The sequence below is a fragment of the Osmia bicornis genome, chromosome 5 (assembly GCF_907164935.1).
Source record: "Osmia bicornis bicornis chromosome 5, iOsmBic2.1, whole genome shotgun sequence".
In the NCBI taxonomy this organism is placed as follows: Eukaryota; Metazoa; Arthropoda; class Insecta; order Hymenoptera; family Megachilidae; genus Osmia; species Osmia bicornis.
In genome coordinates, this window is record NC_060220.1 from 3,476,093 (window position 1) to 3,492,920 (window position 16,828).

The 16,828-nt window shown below is 35.4% G+C and overlaps 1 protein-coding gene across 8 annotated transcripts in view; it reads right to left on the reverse strand.

The window, feature by feature from the left end:
* Positions 1-16,828, reverse strand: part of LOC114880494 (glutamate receptor ionotropic, NMDA 2B) — a 174,407-nt gene that overhangs the window by 5,784 nt on the left and 151,795 nt on the right. For 6 of the 8 annotated variants that reach the window (XM_029196561.2, XM_029196568.2, XM_029196605.2 and 3 more), the window contains 9 exons: positions 15,535-15,764; positions 6,610-6,757; positions 6,202-6,385; positions 5,825-5,964; positions 5,016-5,128; positions 3,965-4,249; positions 2,740-2,921; positions 2,202-2,437; positions 1,716-1,909 (listed from right to left, as the gene is read on the reverse strand). In XM_029196561.2, coding sequence (XP_029052394.1) covers positions 1,716-1,909; positions 2,202-2,437; positions 2,740-2,921; positions 3,965-4,249; positions 5,016-5,128; positions 5,825-5,964; positions 6,202-6,385; positions 6,610-6,757; positions 15,535-15,764 — 1,712 coding nt within the window. The remainder of the gene's footprint in view (positions 1-1,715; positions 1,910-2,201; positions 2,438-2,739; positions 2,922-3,964; positions 4,250-5,015; positions 5,129-5,824; positions 5,965-6,201; positions 6,386-6,609; positions 6,758-15,534; positions 15,765-16,828) is intronic. The other 2 variants (XM_029196616.2, XM_029196595.2) reach the window with 1 other exon arrangement.

Sequence of the window (16,828 nt, forward strand, 5' to 3'; positions counted from 1 at the left end):
ATGTATTAAACAATAATTAATTAAAATTCATCTAATGAACTAACATAATAAAAAGCTACAAAATAAAGAAAATTCTATAAAATCTATGATGCTTGTTTAACAACTTCAACTCATCACACAGGATAGTCTCGAACTCACGATCGCCAGTGTGCATAAAGAACGACGGAAATAGATAAGAATATAACCAGAAATGAACGATACGTTCGTGCCGTTATCACGATATTAATGTATACATTTCGCAACTGTATATACAAACGTATATGTATATACAGGTATGTACACTACCGCTTCAAAATTCTTGGGACACTTTGTTGTGTTTAACAAAATTCTGAAATTTTACTGCAAACAGCATTCATGATGGTCATTAAAAGCATGACAATGAGAGGATTTTTTTGTGCAGAATAATAACTCTTCATATACGTGGGGAAAGTGTGTTAAACTTGTTTAGAGCAACTACAATGCAATTATAATTTTGTGGAAAAATTGTGAATAATGAATTAGAGAAATAATTGTTCAAAAACGTGAAACACATCCAAGAACATAGTTTCATTATAAAAGATACTAATTTTAAATAGCCTTTCCATCATTTTTTTAAAAACAAAAAAATAGCACTTTTGAAAAGACTCTTAATAATTAAAAAGATTCTTAATTAGTAAAGCATGATTAACAGAGGTGCCAAAATAAAATATATCAGAATAATCATTCAAAGTTTTCTATTGTTTTCTCAAGTTTTCTAACGAAAATTGTAATAATATAAAATTGCATTGAGTTGCAATTTTGGTAAAGGGATAATCACCTACAAAAAAGTTTGAAATAATATGTCATAATTGGCATATATGAAAATTTAATTTATAATAAATAAATCAAAAATGTCTTCTAGAAAAATAAAAGAAATATCATACCTGTTAGAAAAATGGCAAACAATAAAATACTTTTCTTTATAACCCTGAAGGATATTCCCCAATTTTCCAGTACTTCACGTGAAATGTATCGTGTCCCAGGACTTTCCAGCGGCAGTGTGTATCTGTAGATAGGTGTGCATGCTGTGCGAGCCAGGCTCCAAGTGACGTCAGAAAAGTAGGTCAGGATTTAAGCTCGATTCGCACGTTCTATCGTGAAATTACGGGGAACCGTGGCCTTAATTAATCGACCAGTTAATTGTCCAATGAAGAAAATTCTCCGCGAAATCGAGTTTAAATCCTTGAAAAATCGAACGAAGGACAAGGTGAAATAACTATGCAGTGACATGCGTGAGTCTCTCTTTACGGGTCCATTTCCGCTTTCATTAAGTGTCTCCGTGATTGGAGAAGATTTTATCGTTCGGAAAGGATCAAGGAATTTGACGAGGATACAAGCTGCGAGATAATTTCTTTCGGAAGCGAACGATACTCGAAGAAAAGCGAAAGAAGTATAAAGGAATATATTGACTGGAAACAAGGATGGCACGTCCTTCGTTTGTAAATGTTATATGTAGTAGTTCTTTTTAAAAAATCATTCGAATATTTAACTGTTCAAGTTTTCTTTCGTTGTTTTCGATGATCGAAAGGATCTCGAAGATTCAATGTTATAATACGAATTTTATAAGCCATGTTCTGAATAAATTTGAAAATTCTTCTTTGAGATCCTCTCGAATATAAGTTCGGGAGTCTCAAAAGTGTCGAATATAATACTCTCGGTTATGGAGAATCAATGAGTTGAATTAAATTTTTACTTACTTGGCGTGGCTAGGTTTTATCCCATGAGCCTCGAGGTCCTTTTCCAGTTGCCTTATCCTGATCCTCGCCATGTCTAACTCGTGCTTCACCTTCCATAAATGGGTGTCACAGATGGGGTCCCTGCATCTGTGGTACCTTAGAATATCTTGTGCCTCGTAAACTGCCCCACGGAATGTCAGCGATTTTCCCATGCTCTTTAAAAAGAGTATTCAATCCATTGAAAATTATTTAATTTCAACTTGAAAAAAGTTAACAATCATGGATCTTGTAATTAAATTCTTTTTGAATTAGGCACTATTAAATTTGAAAAAATAATAAACGATATAACGAGGTTACAAGTGTAGCTATTTTCTGTTGAAAAATACCGTTCATATCAGGCGATATGTAAATGTCAGCCATAAAAATTTCAACATACGAGCGTTTGGTTTTTCCGGCGATCGATATTCTTCGGATAAGATGGATTATGCAGGCTGGAAGCAAACTTACCAAGCTGAAAAGTGCGCAACATCCGCCACCATCGCTTCGCGCCAGATGCTGCCTGACATATTTGAAATACAGATGCTCGAGAAGTAGAAAAGCCGCGGCCAGAAGGATACCCATCATCAATAAGAGAAACGCGGATAAAAACTGTTCCAGTGCCAAGGGATCGCTGCTCTTTTGCACCTCTTTGCCCGGCTTGCAGGTACCCGTCATCCAGTACCTCCTGAGACGTTCAAGATCCCCTGGAATTTTAATATTCTCCTTTCAATAAAAAGAAAAGAAAAATATTATACCACTGTGAATAAAATTGCAACGACACTTAACATTGGGAAAATTTAATTTTTCAATTTGACAAATATTTTCCTGTTAAATAAATATCTTGAATATAAAGGGAACACGAAGTTAATATTTAAAGAAATATTATTTTTTATTCGTAGAAAATCCTTTTCTTCCAGCTGTGCATCTTTGATCACTTATTCTACGAGAATTTTCTTCATTTAAAATTCTTTATTTAATTTTAGTAAAATGATAGATATAAATGTACCGTTATCTCTGTAGTCCAACAGACGTTTGTTGAACATCTGCAAATATTTGGAATTCCTGGAGAATGCCAAACCATATCCAGTCATAGCGTACCAGGATCCTACGGTCAGTAATCGACAGTCCTCGTCCTGTGCAACCAAATAATCCAAAACCGTTCCATCGTAGATAAAGGCGTCCATTTCTCTGTTACAGAGGAAACGACGCTGCTGAGAAAATTGAAATGAAGACGAAGAAAGTTCAAGAGGAATCGTTCAATCGAACGAATCGTTCATTCCAACTTTTCGAACTCTCTTCTGTTCTAGTTTCTTCTGAGAGAATACAAGTTCCTGGTCTTGTATTGGTTTGTTTGACGTTCCTTTGAGAAGTTTCGCAAAGATGTTTCTTAGATTCGAGTATCAAAAAATGAATAATATATATTTTTACTTTTATATTTGTTTCAAATTTGTATTTTTAATTGAACGAATGTAGAGATAAAAGAATTTTCAAAAAGTTTTTCAGATAAAAGTTACACTCCGTTTCAATCATATTTTCTAATATTTCAAACGTTGTTTCATGAATGGTTATTGCGATAACGGTTATTTCAATAACCTTTTCAATCGATGAATCAATATCACTTATTTCATTGGAACATACGTGATTAATACTATTTTTATGTATGAAAATAAAAAGATACTACATGAATCAAGGGAAGGGGCCTCTTTCTAGGCTTTTCATGTATTATGTAAAAGAATATTGAATAAAACATCTTTTCATTGTTGCCATTTATTCTTAATTAAATGTTCTTTAATTTCAATTTTTGATAAGGGTCTTCCAAAATTTGAAAACCTCAGGGCACCAGAAATCTTAACCCAATCCGGTATATGTATGCATCTAATAATAATAATAATATTTTCAAGCTGTCGAATTTTCCTTGCAAGTAGATCTTGGAAGACTGCCATTGTCTTCATCGTTCACAAGAAATTACCATTATCACAAACTAAATAGCAAACACTAATCAAGTAGAGAGTGCAATTATCTTATTGCTATCTAGCAATAATCGTAACGAAAACAGAGGAAACTAGGTGGTAGATTAACGAGAGGTCCAACAGTTCTGTTCAGAAACTTCGATAACGAACCGCGTAGTACGTAACGTCGCCTGCTAATGCATTAAGCATCGAGATATTCAAATTACTGCAGAATAGCTGAGAAATTTCTGTAACTGACATCGTGGGTGTTTCTCTGCTTACCCACTGATAACCGCCTCGATCCCTTCGGCGACGCTGCTCTTGTTGAACTTCTTCATGTACGCGTGCATCTCTTTAAAGTACTTGGCGAGTGTGCTGTCCGTGTGACTCCAGGGTATGGTACCAAATTTGAACATGGGTTTATGGGACCACGGCTTCGCCAAACGGTGATCGTCCACCCCTGTGAATTCGTGGAACTCCTCCCTCGTGATCATGAAGGCGGCCAGGTTGGCAGTGTAAATGGCGAGGAACACCACGGCGAACAACGCCCACACGTTCGTCATGAATCTGAATTAAACATGGGTGAATTTATGTCAAGGGGTGCTTCTGGAAATTAAGCTCTAAACTCAGACATTTGAATCTTGAATTTCTGCGAAATATCGATCTTTACTGGGAAGTTCCTAATCTGCAACTTTTAACACATTTGAATAATTAAAGAAAACCATTAGAAATATTTTTATTTGATACTTGAAACTATGGATCATAGAAATACTGAAATATTCTAAAAATATTGAATAAGATATTTTAAATATAAAAATATTATCTAATGGAATTTTCAATGGCGTTTGCTTAGCAGTCAACGTGTTAGAAAAGTTAAGCATCATCTTGTCAAATTTTAATACCTAACAATTCAAATTTTGTTTGAAACTTTACTTAATTTTCAACGTCTATTATTTGATTATATATTAAATTTTGATGGTTCCTAATTGCCTGATTCTACCATTAAAGATTTAATAGATCAGAAGAAGATCCCTTTCAGGCTCTAAACTTCGGAAGTCATACAAGGAAATTATCATCGAAGAACGTTTCGCGACGAGTATAAAATGGCAAAGAAGACAGAAACGCTTGGTAAAGAATGAAAATGTAGGCAAACGTATTTCTCAGAGATAAACGCGCCTGGTGAGTATTCAATAACCCTTTGATCCTCCTTTCATCGCACTTGAACGAAAAAAAAACACGTTAATCAGACTCTTTCTCCCTGTTCTGTAAACGTGTCACTGCAAATATAATTCACGGCGAAGATTTTAATTCGAGTAGAAATTGTTTTACCAACCTGGCTGTGAATCCCCTGGGAGAATCGATATGGACGGCTGCCTGAAATAATACTGCCCAGACCAACCAATAAGTACGACAGAAAGAGAATCGATGGTTGGGCGATGGATTTTTCTGTAACCAACGAAAAAACCAGCTTCGTTTTCATCCATTTATGATCGTGCTCGTGGACAGCGTTGCGATAATAATGCAATAATAATAAAACGTTTCCTTCTCTAACAGGGATGGGATACATGCGAAGATACATCTATATGGGGTTGAACGAGCTTAAAGGGATGAGAAAAGATAATCTAGAAGAAGAATGGTGGAACTTGAAGGATACTTCTTGTTTTATTAAAATTTCACCGACAAGGAGGCGTACTGAAGTTTTGATGAAATATAAATTTAATAAAGTGTATATTACTCCGGTGAGATTCCTAATTACACGATTCATTCACAGAGCAAACTGTGTGAATCTTAACAGTATTTTCATATGACAGTAATTAACAGCAACTTTAATAGAATTTAAGGGACTTTGATTCTACCTTGAAGAAAAAAGAAAATTTTTCCTGGAAGCATGCATATCTGTGCAACAAAATATTGTATAAATAAATCATGCACACAGTTTCTATTTAAAATTAAAAAATAATCAGGGTGCAAAATTAATTATCTCATAATTAATCTCTTTTCTTTTCAATTACAGTTTCACAGGGTGCAGTGTCACTGAAAATAACGACATCGTTCGGTGAGTAATAATATTTTATGGGGAAATTTGTGCTGTGAGGGTGAGAAAGTATACACAGCTCTAATAAGAAGCGAAATTAATAGTACCAGTATCTGAGCAGCGCCTGAAGGGTTTACCTTCATGTTGAAACCGGAAGGCGACAACCATTCGAACAGCAATATCATGATTGTGGCTGCGTGGATAGCCACAATGCCAACCAGCATCCAGGATGCGGTGTCAAATGGTTCTGGAAATAATCACTGAATTGTTCTACTCCTATTTTCAAGTAGAATAATAATACTTTCAACCTGCTTCTGAATAAGGAAGAATTAAATTGTCGAAAGCATTGTTAAAAAGACATGGTTTCCATTTCACCTTAAAATCAAAATTATAATAATTCTTATAATTACGGTAATAATTACGATTAAAATTAATCAAAGCTGAACGTTTCGATACGAAGCAAAATAAATATTTAAGTGCTTACCAAGAAAGGCAGTAGGAGATATTATACCAGTCCTCTTCGCCACCACTATAGCAATTCCAGTTTCCATGTACGGCACCGTAAAGTCAACGACGGCTTCCCGTTCCGAATTAATCATCAGGGACGTCATCACCATGTCCGTCTTCCGGTTCACTAGGTCCGCAATCAGCCCGTTCCACTTACCGTTCTAAGGGTAAACGAACGTGTCATTAAATTTTATGTTTCGTTTGATCGCTTCAATCTGTATCGTGTAATTACACCATAAGGTGTCGTAAGGGGTGATCGTAGATTATAAAACCTTCGAAAGCACCATTTACAGAAGTACTTGAGATAAGAAAACTATGGACAGGAAGAAATCTATTTAGATTCGAATATAAGGTGTTAAATAAAAGGAAATTTGTTCAAGCTCACTTCTAGCGTGCCCCATTTGCCATCTTCAACCCTGACGAGCTCGTAAGTGAAGCCTATCTCTTCGGAGAACTTTTGAAGAAGGTCGATGCAGAAACCACTGCAGCATTGATAAAAGCTCTCGTTCTTCTGCGCCGATTGGATGTCCACCCTGAAAAACGATAACCACTGGGTAACATCGTGGTTCGTTTCCTCCAGAGAACGTTTTATTACATCGCTTCGACACTTGAGGGGAGGGAAGGGTCGTTTCTCGATCATCCCCCGAGCGAAATTCTTCTCGCGAAATTACGTGTACGATAGCTGGGAACTATCTTGTTCTCGTGATTAGAGATTCGGATAGCATATCTTACAAATTGCTCCCTAGGGATCGACACTAATTCAAATATTTTTATATTATCCATAGGGTGGTTAATTTTGATAAATTAATTAAATAGTATCCTTCTTTTTAATTTTGCAACATTTTAATCTGCTTTCGAGATATTTGATCATCTTTGCTTATTCATAAATTCTAAAAATCATTCCTTTTCCATACTTTTCGTTTCACGAAATTAATGACTTTAGCTTATAGCAAATTTTGATCGCGTTATGGGAAATTCTATGTATTATTAGCGTCACGTTATTCCTCGTGCGTTTGACAAGGAGACAGTGGCAGGCGAACTGGCGGAAGTAATTCGGAACCTGCGAGAATCAACATCACTGACGCATACTAATAACAACAATATTAATCCTGACAGGAATTTACAGGTGACAGGTATCATTGATCGCGAAACGATGCCCGTTGATTGCAAGATGTCCGTCCAGCGGGAATGTATCCTAATTAATCCAACACACCGAGCGTAATTGTCGAATAAATTTGCGGGGAAATGGGGTTTAATGACGCGAGCGTTAGATAAACGAAGAAGCAACGCTCGCCTCTGGGACTATTATGCTCGAATTTAGCCACTGACAAGGACCTCTGACATCCCAATAACTACCCTCTGAATATACAGTTAGAAGTGTATGTAAACCTCCTGAATTCAGAATTCAAGTGATGGTTCTGTGTTATTTCAGTGGTAACATTCGGTTAGTTAAGATTCGGTTACCGATTAATTTGAATGCTTTTCAATATTTCATTTCTGGACGTTATATTTTTATATCTCGGTGAGGTCGATATTTAATTGAAGGGATTTAAAAAAACAAAAATTATTTCTTGTTGATCGGAGAACCTTTTCTCCCAGCTGTGCATCTTCGATCACTTATTCTACGCGAACGAGACATCTTTCGATTTTTATCGCGAAACGCTAAGAGCAATTATTATCTTTCTTCTCTATTGGCACTCTGCCATATCGTCCCCACTCGAAGAACAAAGAGATTCCATCACTATTCTACGCTTTATTCCCAGAGAACTGTTTGGCTCTCTAAGCCTTTTTTACTGCTGTCCCTCCGCATCGCTCTGTCCGAGAACTGTGAATCAAACGAATTATACTGAAAAATTGAAACTACAGAGAGGATTCTGTAATTACACCTGTTTTCCAGGAATTCTACTCATAGAATATAATTCATTTCCATTTTTCTCTTCAAATATTTACATTTCAATTCTGCAAAAAAAAAGCTTAGTCCAAGTAAAATTTAGAAATAATATAGGAAATTTTGATCGCTTAATTGTTTAAAGGAAAGGACGAGGTGACCAGGAAATGGGTAAAATTTCCTGATCAACCTAGATAAAACGTTCGAAGACCGCTATCGCTTGAAACTTGCTAGAACTCGGTTAGGGTCCTCGGAGTACAGGACCAAACTCGATTCACGCAAAATCCGGTTAGCCATGTTAGAACGTGGCTTGACATTCCGGATTGACATCGTCAAAGTTCGACGAAACTCGCTAGAAATTCGAGGAACTTTGACAGATGTCGCGGAAACTACGAAAACCCTCTAAAACGTGTCTGCGTTCGATCGGACCTTCTAAGTCCGTGTTTGCGCGACGGTCAAATATGTTTCGCACTGACCGGTCCGAAACATTTACCTCAGAATTGATGTCTGTGCCGTAAGTTTAATCGGTGCGCAACTAAATTCTCCGAGAAATGAAATTCAACGTCGGGTATACCCAATTCACGTAAAAGCACCCTTATTCTTCCCTTTCGACAAACTCTACGTTCCGAGTTAACGTTTACGCGCAACCCTTCGCGGAAAGTTGAATAAAACAGTGCTGGAAAGGGTTCTGAAGTACGAAGGGAAACGTTGGAACACAAATAAGCTCGTAAACGTGCCGCGCCGTAAAGCACGCGCGTTAACCATCAAGAGTTTAAACAGTCGCGTTTAGATTCTTTCGGACGTAACCGTAAACAACGACCGTAAAATTGACTAACAATTTCCCTGCACGTGGAACGTTATGAAGATTCATCTGTGAAACTCTTTCGCGTTTTACGCAGGCTGTTTTCGTTAACTGAAAAGCGATTGGAAGTATCGCGGTTTGTGAACCGCGATGGGAATTGGGATTCAGAGCCGAAGGAAACAGGTCACGGTATTTAAGTGGTAAGCCAACTCGCTGGTTGGACAATTCTGCGGATAGCAACAGTCTACGAGTTTGCATGTAAAATGGTAGCAGGCGGAAATTCGTATGCGGAAGCTCGTGAAATCGATCACTGAAAGGACTTCGACCCATTGTATCCTCTTCTCCTGGTGTTTCAATATTTCTGCATCCATGCTTTTATGCTGATTGCTTTATTTCCTTCGTTTTTATTGAAATTTTAAGACCGTAGGTTGGATTGAAAAAGCATTTCCAGACGTAACAAGTCTGACGTAAGAATCTAATTGTTAATCAAGTAGGTCAGTTAATGAAATATGAATGCAAGAGAGTAAGATTCAGGGAGTTTTTCTCGAGAAACGAAGCGAGTATAGAGCAAAAGTAAAAAAGAAAAACAGATGAGACTGGAGGATCTTCATTTTATATGCATCCTGAAGAGTAACCACTTTTCAACGCATCTGACGCGAGTCTCACGTAGTTGAAGAATAAGGAGAGATTCGGATTTATACTCGAAACGTGAACAGCCTTGATAATCTTAAAGTGATATTCTTATTATGTTAGAATATTAAATAAATTTAATATACGAAAATTTTTCACTAAAAAATTTGATTGCCTTATTTCAATCACTCGATGTGTCAAAATCAAACGATTTGTTTATTAGTCTTTCGTTAACTCTGACCTATTTTTTTATATTTCTGCTGCATTCATGTACTTTCTGCAACAACACGGTTTCATCCTGAACTTTTTTTTATTTTTTTATTTTTATCTGTTCTGTATTTTATTCTGTATTTAAAAAAAAAAGCTTACGCGTTTACACGTTTACGCCCGTTGTATATTGTTTGCAAAATAAGTTTTCCCTCGCTATCTGTGTAGATCAAAAGTTTTTCATGAAGTGTAAAAAATTTATGCAGAGGATTAAAATGAGGTAAATAGTAGAAGGGTTGAGCTGGGATAAAGAAGAACAATTCGCAACTGTCGTATATTTTACAGAAGCGAAAGGTCAAAGATTTTATCATTTTAAAATCCCTAACCAGTAAATAACCAGCTTGTAAAAGAGAGTATGTAACAAGAACAAGGTAACAGAACAAAGAGATTATTAACAAAGTGAAACGACTGCTTATTAACTTTTAATTAAAATCCTGGACAGACATTACGGTACATCAAACCTCTTTGTTATGGAATATTTACTTTCTCATTAAATTGATACCTTAATGGGACCTATATTTATCAATAGAAGTGACTAAGAAATATGAATAAAATGAACTACTATAAATCATTATTTGTATGATAAATAAAATTGCAACTTAAGTTTCCATAGAAATAAATCTACTATTTATGCAAAATTTTATTCAAAATCATTTAGATTGATTTTAAGCCGTATTGGAGATGCCATTCACTGCTTGTAAGATAATTAATTAATTAACTCGAATATTATAATACGCTTCAAATCTTTAAAATACAGTAATTTTTTCTGTATCAATTGTTTAAAAAAAATGACGTTTCAACCTACACCTGTATAGTTTCCAAGTGAAAATAATTTAGAAAAATCTAAGAAAAAGATTTAACGATAAAATTCAACCAAATCCTTTTGTTTCAAATATCATTTAAATCCGTATTCTTTTAAGAATTTTCCACGGAACGCGACCCCAAACGCGACAATTTCAATAGTTTCACTATTGTACGGGGAATCAGATCAATCGAAGGGGTCGTACAATTCCCCAGTCGTTCGATATGACTCGGCATAAAATGAAAAGCGATCTGTAGACGAGTAGCGTTGCATGAAAGAACTGGAGAACGGGCGCAGAAACCGGAAAAGGAAGTAACCTGGCGGTCGTATATCCACGAAGCTGAGCCCTGGTCGATGACGCGGAATGCGGAGGCAGGAAAAGCCCCGAGGATACCGTAAAGGACACCCTGTGCGTGTAAAATGGAAATGGAATATTGAGAAACAGGTTTCTCGGTTGAGGGAGTATCGAAAATACATTTACCGTATGGGGTGTCCAATTTTTACTTTATCATAAAATGCAGTCCAATATCGTTCAGCTGCATAATCGTAAAAAAACGTTCCTGAGAGAAGTTGCTTTACTCTGAATTTCATATTTAATGGCAATGATAAATTTTTCATGCAACAAATTTGCAACATAAAAATTAATATTTTTCATTTGCAAAATAAATTTTGAACTCCATTATTCTTAACTGAAAAATTGATCATTTTAACTCGAGGTGAAAAATGCAAGAAAAAATCTTGCAAGATTAATAATTTTCTTAACTAATTAAGATTGTAAATAATAAATATTAAATATATTTGAGAGGAGCTCCAACCACGAGCTGAAACTTCATAAAGAAAATAAACTTTGTAATTTATTTTATAATTTGTCTGAAGAGGAGAGGAATTAATTCAAATGCAATTTTCTACCAGGAAAACTTCACTATTTTCCTTAAGCACTTTAAACGTTCTTTACGATGGTAAAATTTCAAGAAAATCGCATTGAAAGAGCTGTTCGATGAAGATAGGAAAGTTCTTAACTCAAAGTGATGTCTCGCCCTAAATTTCACGAAGATGTTGACTTACTTGCCCTTTTTTTCAACATTTTTTGTTGAAGCTACAAGCTAGCATCAACGTAAATTGCATAAAGCAACAACGGTAAAATAGGGGAAAGAGTTTCGTAGACGAAACTTCAATACCCGGCAGCTGGGACCGAGACTTTTTATGGCCGTCATCGTAAAATACTTTGGTCACTTGCTCTACATAGCTGCTGTCCATTTGTCCATTCTGACCCTTACGAGGTACTTTGAAGCAGGCTATCCTTTTAACTGAGAAAAGTAAAGCTTAACCCCTTCAACCCCCTTGGCATTACTCCAGGATGAGTTTGTATAAACAGTGATCTGCACTGTTTGCATATAAATGAATAATTAAGTCATTAATAATCAAAGTTACATATTAGCAAAATTTTACCTTAAATAAATATTATTAAGTTTAAGTAAATACTCACAGTATTTATTTTTAAATTGAATAGGGTTGAAAATCTGATTTTTTAAAACCTTATTTTCCATATTTCCATTTTTATTAAGTAGTAGTTAAAAATTGTAATATTTATATATTGAGCATTTAATGAAAAAGAGAGTAACAAGTGTTTTATAAATATTCAATCCACGTTCCTTTAATAGGATGAACATGACCGCTCATTATGAAAGATACTTAAAAATTTTCAGCTTATTAACTTGAAGGATATCGCTTCCCCGATTACTTGCTTAAGTTTTATTCAATTACGTATTCAGAATTTTAAGTGGAACTTTCTCTAAAGCATGCCTTATCTCATTCCTTTGGTAGCAAGCTTTCCTATTTTACATAATATATGACCGCGTTATCTAAAACGCTAAACCTTGTACAATTAATTTAACCTGCCATTAATCATGCATGCACGCGTAGATTTGAAAGTTATAAAGTAGAACGTTCGGTGTTCAAAGCATTATAACATTAAAACGATCCATCATCCAATGTACATAACAGAGAAGAAAAATATCAAGATTATAAAAATAAGAATAATTTAAATTATAGACATGTTTCTGATTCTCCTTTAAATGGTTCTTGGGTTAATATCATAATGTCAACGACGCGACTAATGTCATCCACTATCATGATCCAAGATCGTAACCAAAGGGGTTAACCATCGAGTGGAATCGTGTAATATTCAAGGAAATCGGAGTCCTCGAGGGTGCGTTAGCCCAGGACGTTAATATGCCACGGTGAAACGAGGCGTTCAAGCGATCACGTTTACCGGAAATTTAATGTCCGCTTGAGCAACGTGGTTCTTTTGAAGTGGTCGCTCTTTGCAGCCATCGCACGGAAAAATGTCAGGTGAAAAATGTTTCCGGCCGTGAAACCTTCGAAATTCGATTTCAATAGAAAGTGTTGTATTTAGAAAATTGCCGGATATCGAACGTTTATTATATTTAATAAAAAATCAACTTGTTCTCCAGCATCTTTGTAAATATATATACTTTCCTCGATTTATCTTTCTCAGAATACTTTCCACCGTGATCGATCAAGAAACCCATTTTCAAGACGAGTCGTATCGAATTAAGGTTTTCCACGTCCCTGACAACTAGAAGACTCACTGTTCGTCCATTAACTTTATCTGTATCTCACATCTGCTTCTTCGTATCGCTATTTTTCTCCCTCTACGCACACCCTGTACGAAGCTGAAACGTTTTTGAAGAAAATAAGGAAAAGTGAAATAGAACCGATTTTTGTTTTACGACAATGGTTACGTATTGCAATGATCGAATAAAAGTTGAAATTTACGATGCGGCTGTTTCCTTTGAAATACTATTCCCTGCTCTCAACTTATCCTGTTTCTCGAAATCTACCCTTTGAACTAGGCAATATCTATTTATTTAAATTATAGGGGAGTAGGGAGCCCTTTGATAGAAAAACGAAAGTGATCCATCGCAGAAGTGTAACAAATGTCACAAAAAAAGTATAAAAGTTTCTTTTTTGAAAATTTAAAAATTTCCTAAATTCAGTAAATGCATTTGGCCCATTGAAATGAAGTTTTAATTCAAACTAATAATAGAGTTTTGATATTAATAATAGAAAATTTAGATTTTTAAAATCGAGTTCCAAAGTTTAGTCCAAACATAAATGGATTAATTGATCTACTGAAAATATTCATCTGATTACAGGAACTTTAAATTGACATTAGTTTTTGGTCAACGATTTGTTGGTCCTGAGCAAATACAAGGTAACAAGGGCAGTCATAACCAGAGCTCAGCAATTTTCAAGCTTTCTGATTGCTTCCATTCTGGCCTTTTCAATTACGCGATTTAATCGCTAAGCTTGCAGCAAACGTTTGAACGAATCTGTGGAATAAAGATTTTTCTCATTTTTATGCTCGACACAACGAAAGCATTTTCTTCTCCAAGAGCATAGGACAAGCTCGCCTGACAACCGGCATTTTTAATTACATCCCGGCTGTAGGTAATCTGCACGAATTTCCTCTTCCGGTTTGTAATTGAAGCGTCTGTTTCTTCAGTAGGATAAATTCACGTTCCTCTATCATCTTGTTTAAAAACATTCGAAAATATTAACAAACTTTTATAATTTCAATTTTCTTATTTTTTATTCATTAAGAATTCATTTCAATTATTTCGATAATGTTTATTTGTTAATTACATAAACCTATCGAATTCGTTGAATTCAGAAGTAGAATTCAACTGATTCTGAAGTTGAAAAGTTGCAGAGTTCAAGGATGAAAAGTTCGAAGTTGCAGAGTTCAAAACTACCAAACTTGAAAGGAACAATTTCCTTGAAATAATTCTTTTCAACATCAATCTGTCATTACTTTTTCTCTTCTTTTGTGGTGTATTATATATTCTGTTCAAATTAATGTCAACTACACTTTGCACAGCAGAAAAGACAAGTAATCTCATGAAAGCTTTCAGAACCTCTCAGGCTAAACCAATAATTGAAATGTTAAAAAATGATCACATTTACGAAATAGAATCAAATAAAGAAAATTCTTGAAGTGCAATTAGTGTAAGCGTTATATAATTAGTAAATGCAATTAAAAGGAATGCATAATTGCTAGGTCTCATTTTGAAACCACCCTTTCGTAAAATCAATGATTTCTTGATCATAGAATTGTTTCATTCAACACTTGATTTAAATAAAAATTTCTGAAGGCATTTTAACGAGTCCCGTGACTGCATAAAAATACTTACGAGATTCTAAATAAAATCATAATTCGAATCTGTCAGGATCTGATGCAAAATTAAGGGACGGAAACAGTCCATAGAGGGCAGATTGCAAGGGAAAAAAGGAGCATGCAACGAATAATGACATGAAATGCGTTGGAAACGAGTCCATCGGGAAACATTTTCCAAAGTAAGTAGCTACTATTTGGGAAAGTCGCTTTCAACGCTCCATAAATTGCTGTTTATTCCCTGGTAAGGGACCTCTCTATATTATAATTTAACTAATTCCTGCCCCGTGCTGCATAGCAATGAACTAGAACTCACGTACCATCCGAAAACCATTCCACAAAATGCTTGAACATTAAATTGATGCCTGACCAGATTGAATAAATAATCATTAAAATTTTTTGGGGGTACAAAATTTACACTTGTTCTAAAACTAAATTAAATTGAAATTGCAACCCCAGAAAAAGAGATTCTCGAAATTTGATAAATTTTCTAAAATATTCCAGAATTTTACACATTTTATCTTTGAATTTAAATAAATAAAAGTTGAGAAATTTGCCTGACTTTAGGGAGGTTTCTCTTTGAAGTTAGTCAAAGGGGAAGATCTAGGCGAAGAAAATAAATCAGTTTTGTGAAACTGTGCTCACAGCTTGTGAAAGACCCTTGGGCTCCATTGAGCGGCAAAGATTCAAGAGAGAAAAGGCTGTAGAATATTTTCGACTTACTCGACCATGTCGGACTCCTTGGCCACTCGACAGTGAACTCCCCGATCCATCAGACATTTTCCGCTCACAGGGTCCGGGGGTGCGAGATTGATGTACGGCGGCTCCTCCAGGAAGGTTATTTTCAAATAAAACTTTTCCGGTACTCCTTGAGGAGGCGTATGGGTGTTTCCAGGCCAGACGATATCCTTGATGTCCAGACCCTCCTTCTCCCATGATTTCCACACACCGATCTGTTCGCACAAACGAGGATAAAGGGTTGATAAATCGCTGGATGTCGAGTGCTGTGCGCTGCTTTTATAAATCAACATCAATTTTAGATGTATGGGTCCGTAGCTTCAATTTCAGACTTCCTTTACGTAAAAAAAAATTATTTATTACTTAGAATTTTGTTTAAAAAGCAAAGCTCTGGCTGGTTGCGAAGAATATTTCTTTTTCAAATTATTTGCAATTGTTACTTAATGAAATATTACAGGTAGCATGGATATCATAATAATATTTCAATCCTTAATTATAATTCTGTTAATGAAACTGGATATACCGATACCTTTATGATCCTCTATATCTATGGTAATTAAATGTCAGGGGTGTATATAATAATCTATCAAAAATAAAGTGATTCGATCAAACCAAACACAGGAATCAGTGAAAATTCAATTTCCAACCAAAAGATCAATTCGAATTTGCGAGGTCGGGATTGAAACTGGATGAATCATAATCCCCTTTTGTGTCATCAGTCGTCAGTAAATCAAATTCCTGTGGAATTTATTTAACGATTCTCTCCCTTTTTTGCGATTACTCTTTACGGGAATTAACTTACTGAAAAAAGATTAAATATTAAACAATTTTTATTACAACACTTTTATTTGCACGAATTTCATACTAATAATGTAATTTTGAAATCTAAAAATTGACTGTTAAAATTTTAATATATCTTAAACGACAAGACAGGAAAAAAGTTTTCATTCAAAGGAATTGATTACCCTAGTTCAATTACCGGTTCGGCTCACGTAACAAGCTCAAATGAAGGTAAAACTAATGATCCCTCGTTTAATCATGATCTTCATTATCGCGGCCACGTTACTAACGAATCGCGTTGCATATAAATACGAGCCGTTTCATCCGGTTGTCAAAAGTTGCCGCGACGAGAGGGATTCACAAGCGTGAGTAATGAGCCCGATTAATTTTCACGTGTCATTTAAGGGGCGCGGATGATACTGTGAAAGCAAGATGCAAGGGGCGCGATCGTATAACAACGTTACATACGTCTTGTAGCCAACGTAATAAAGCTGGGATA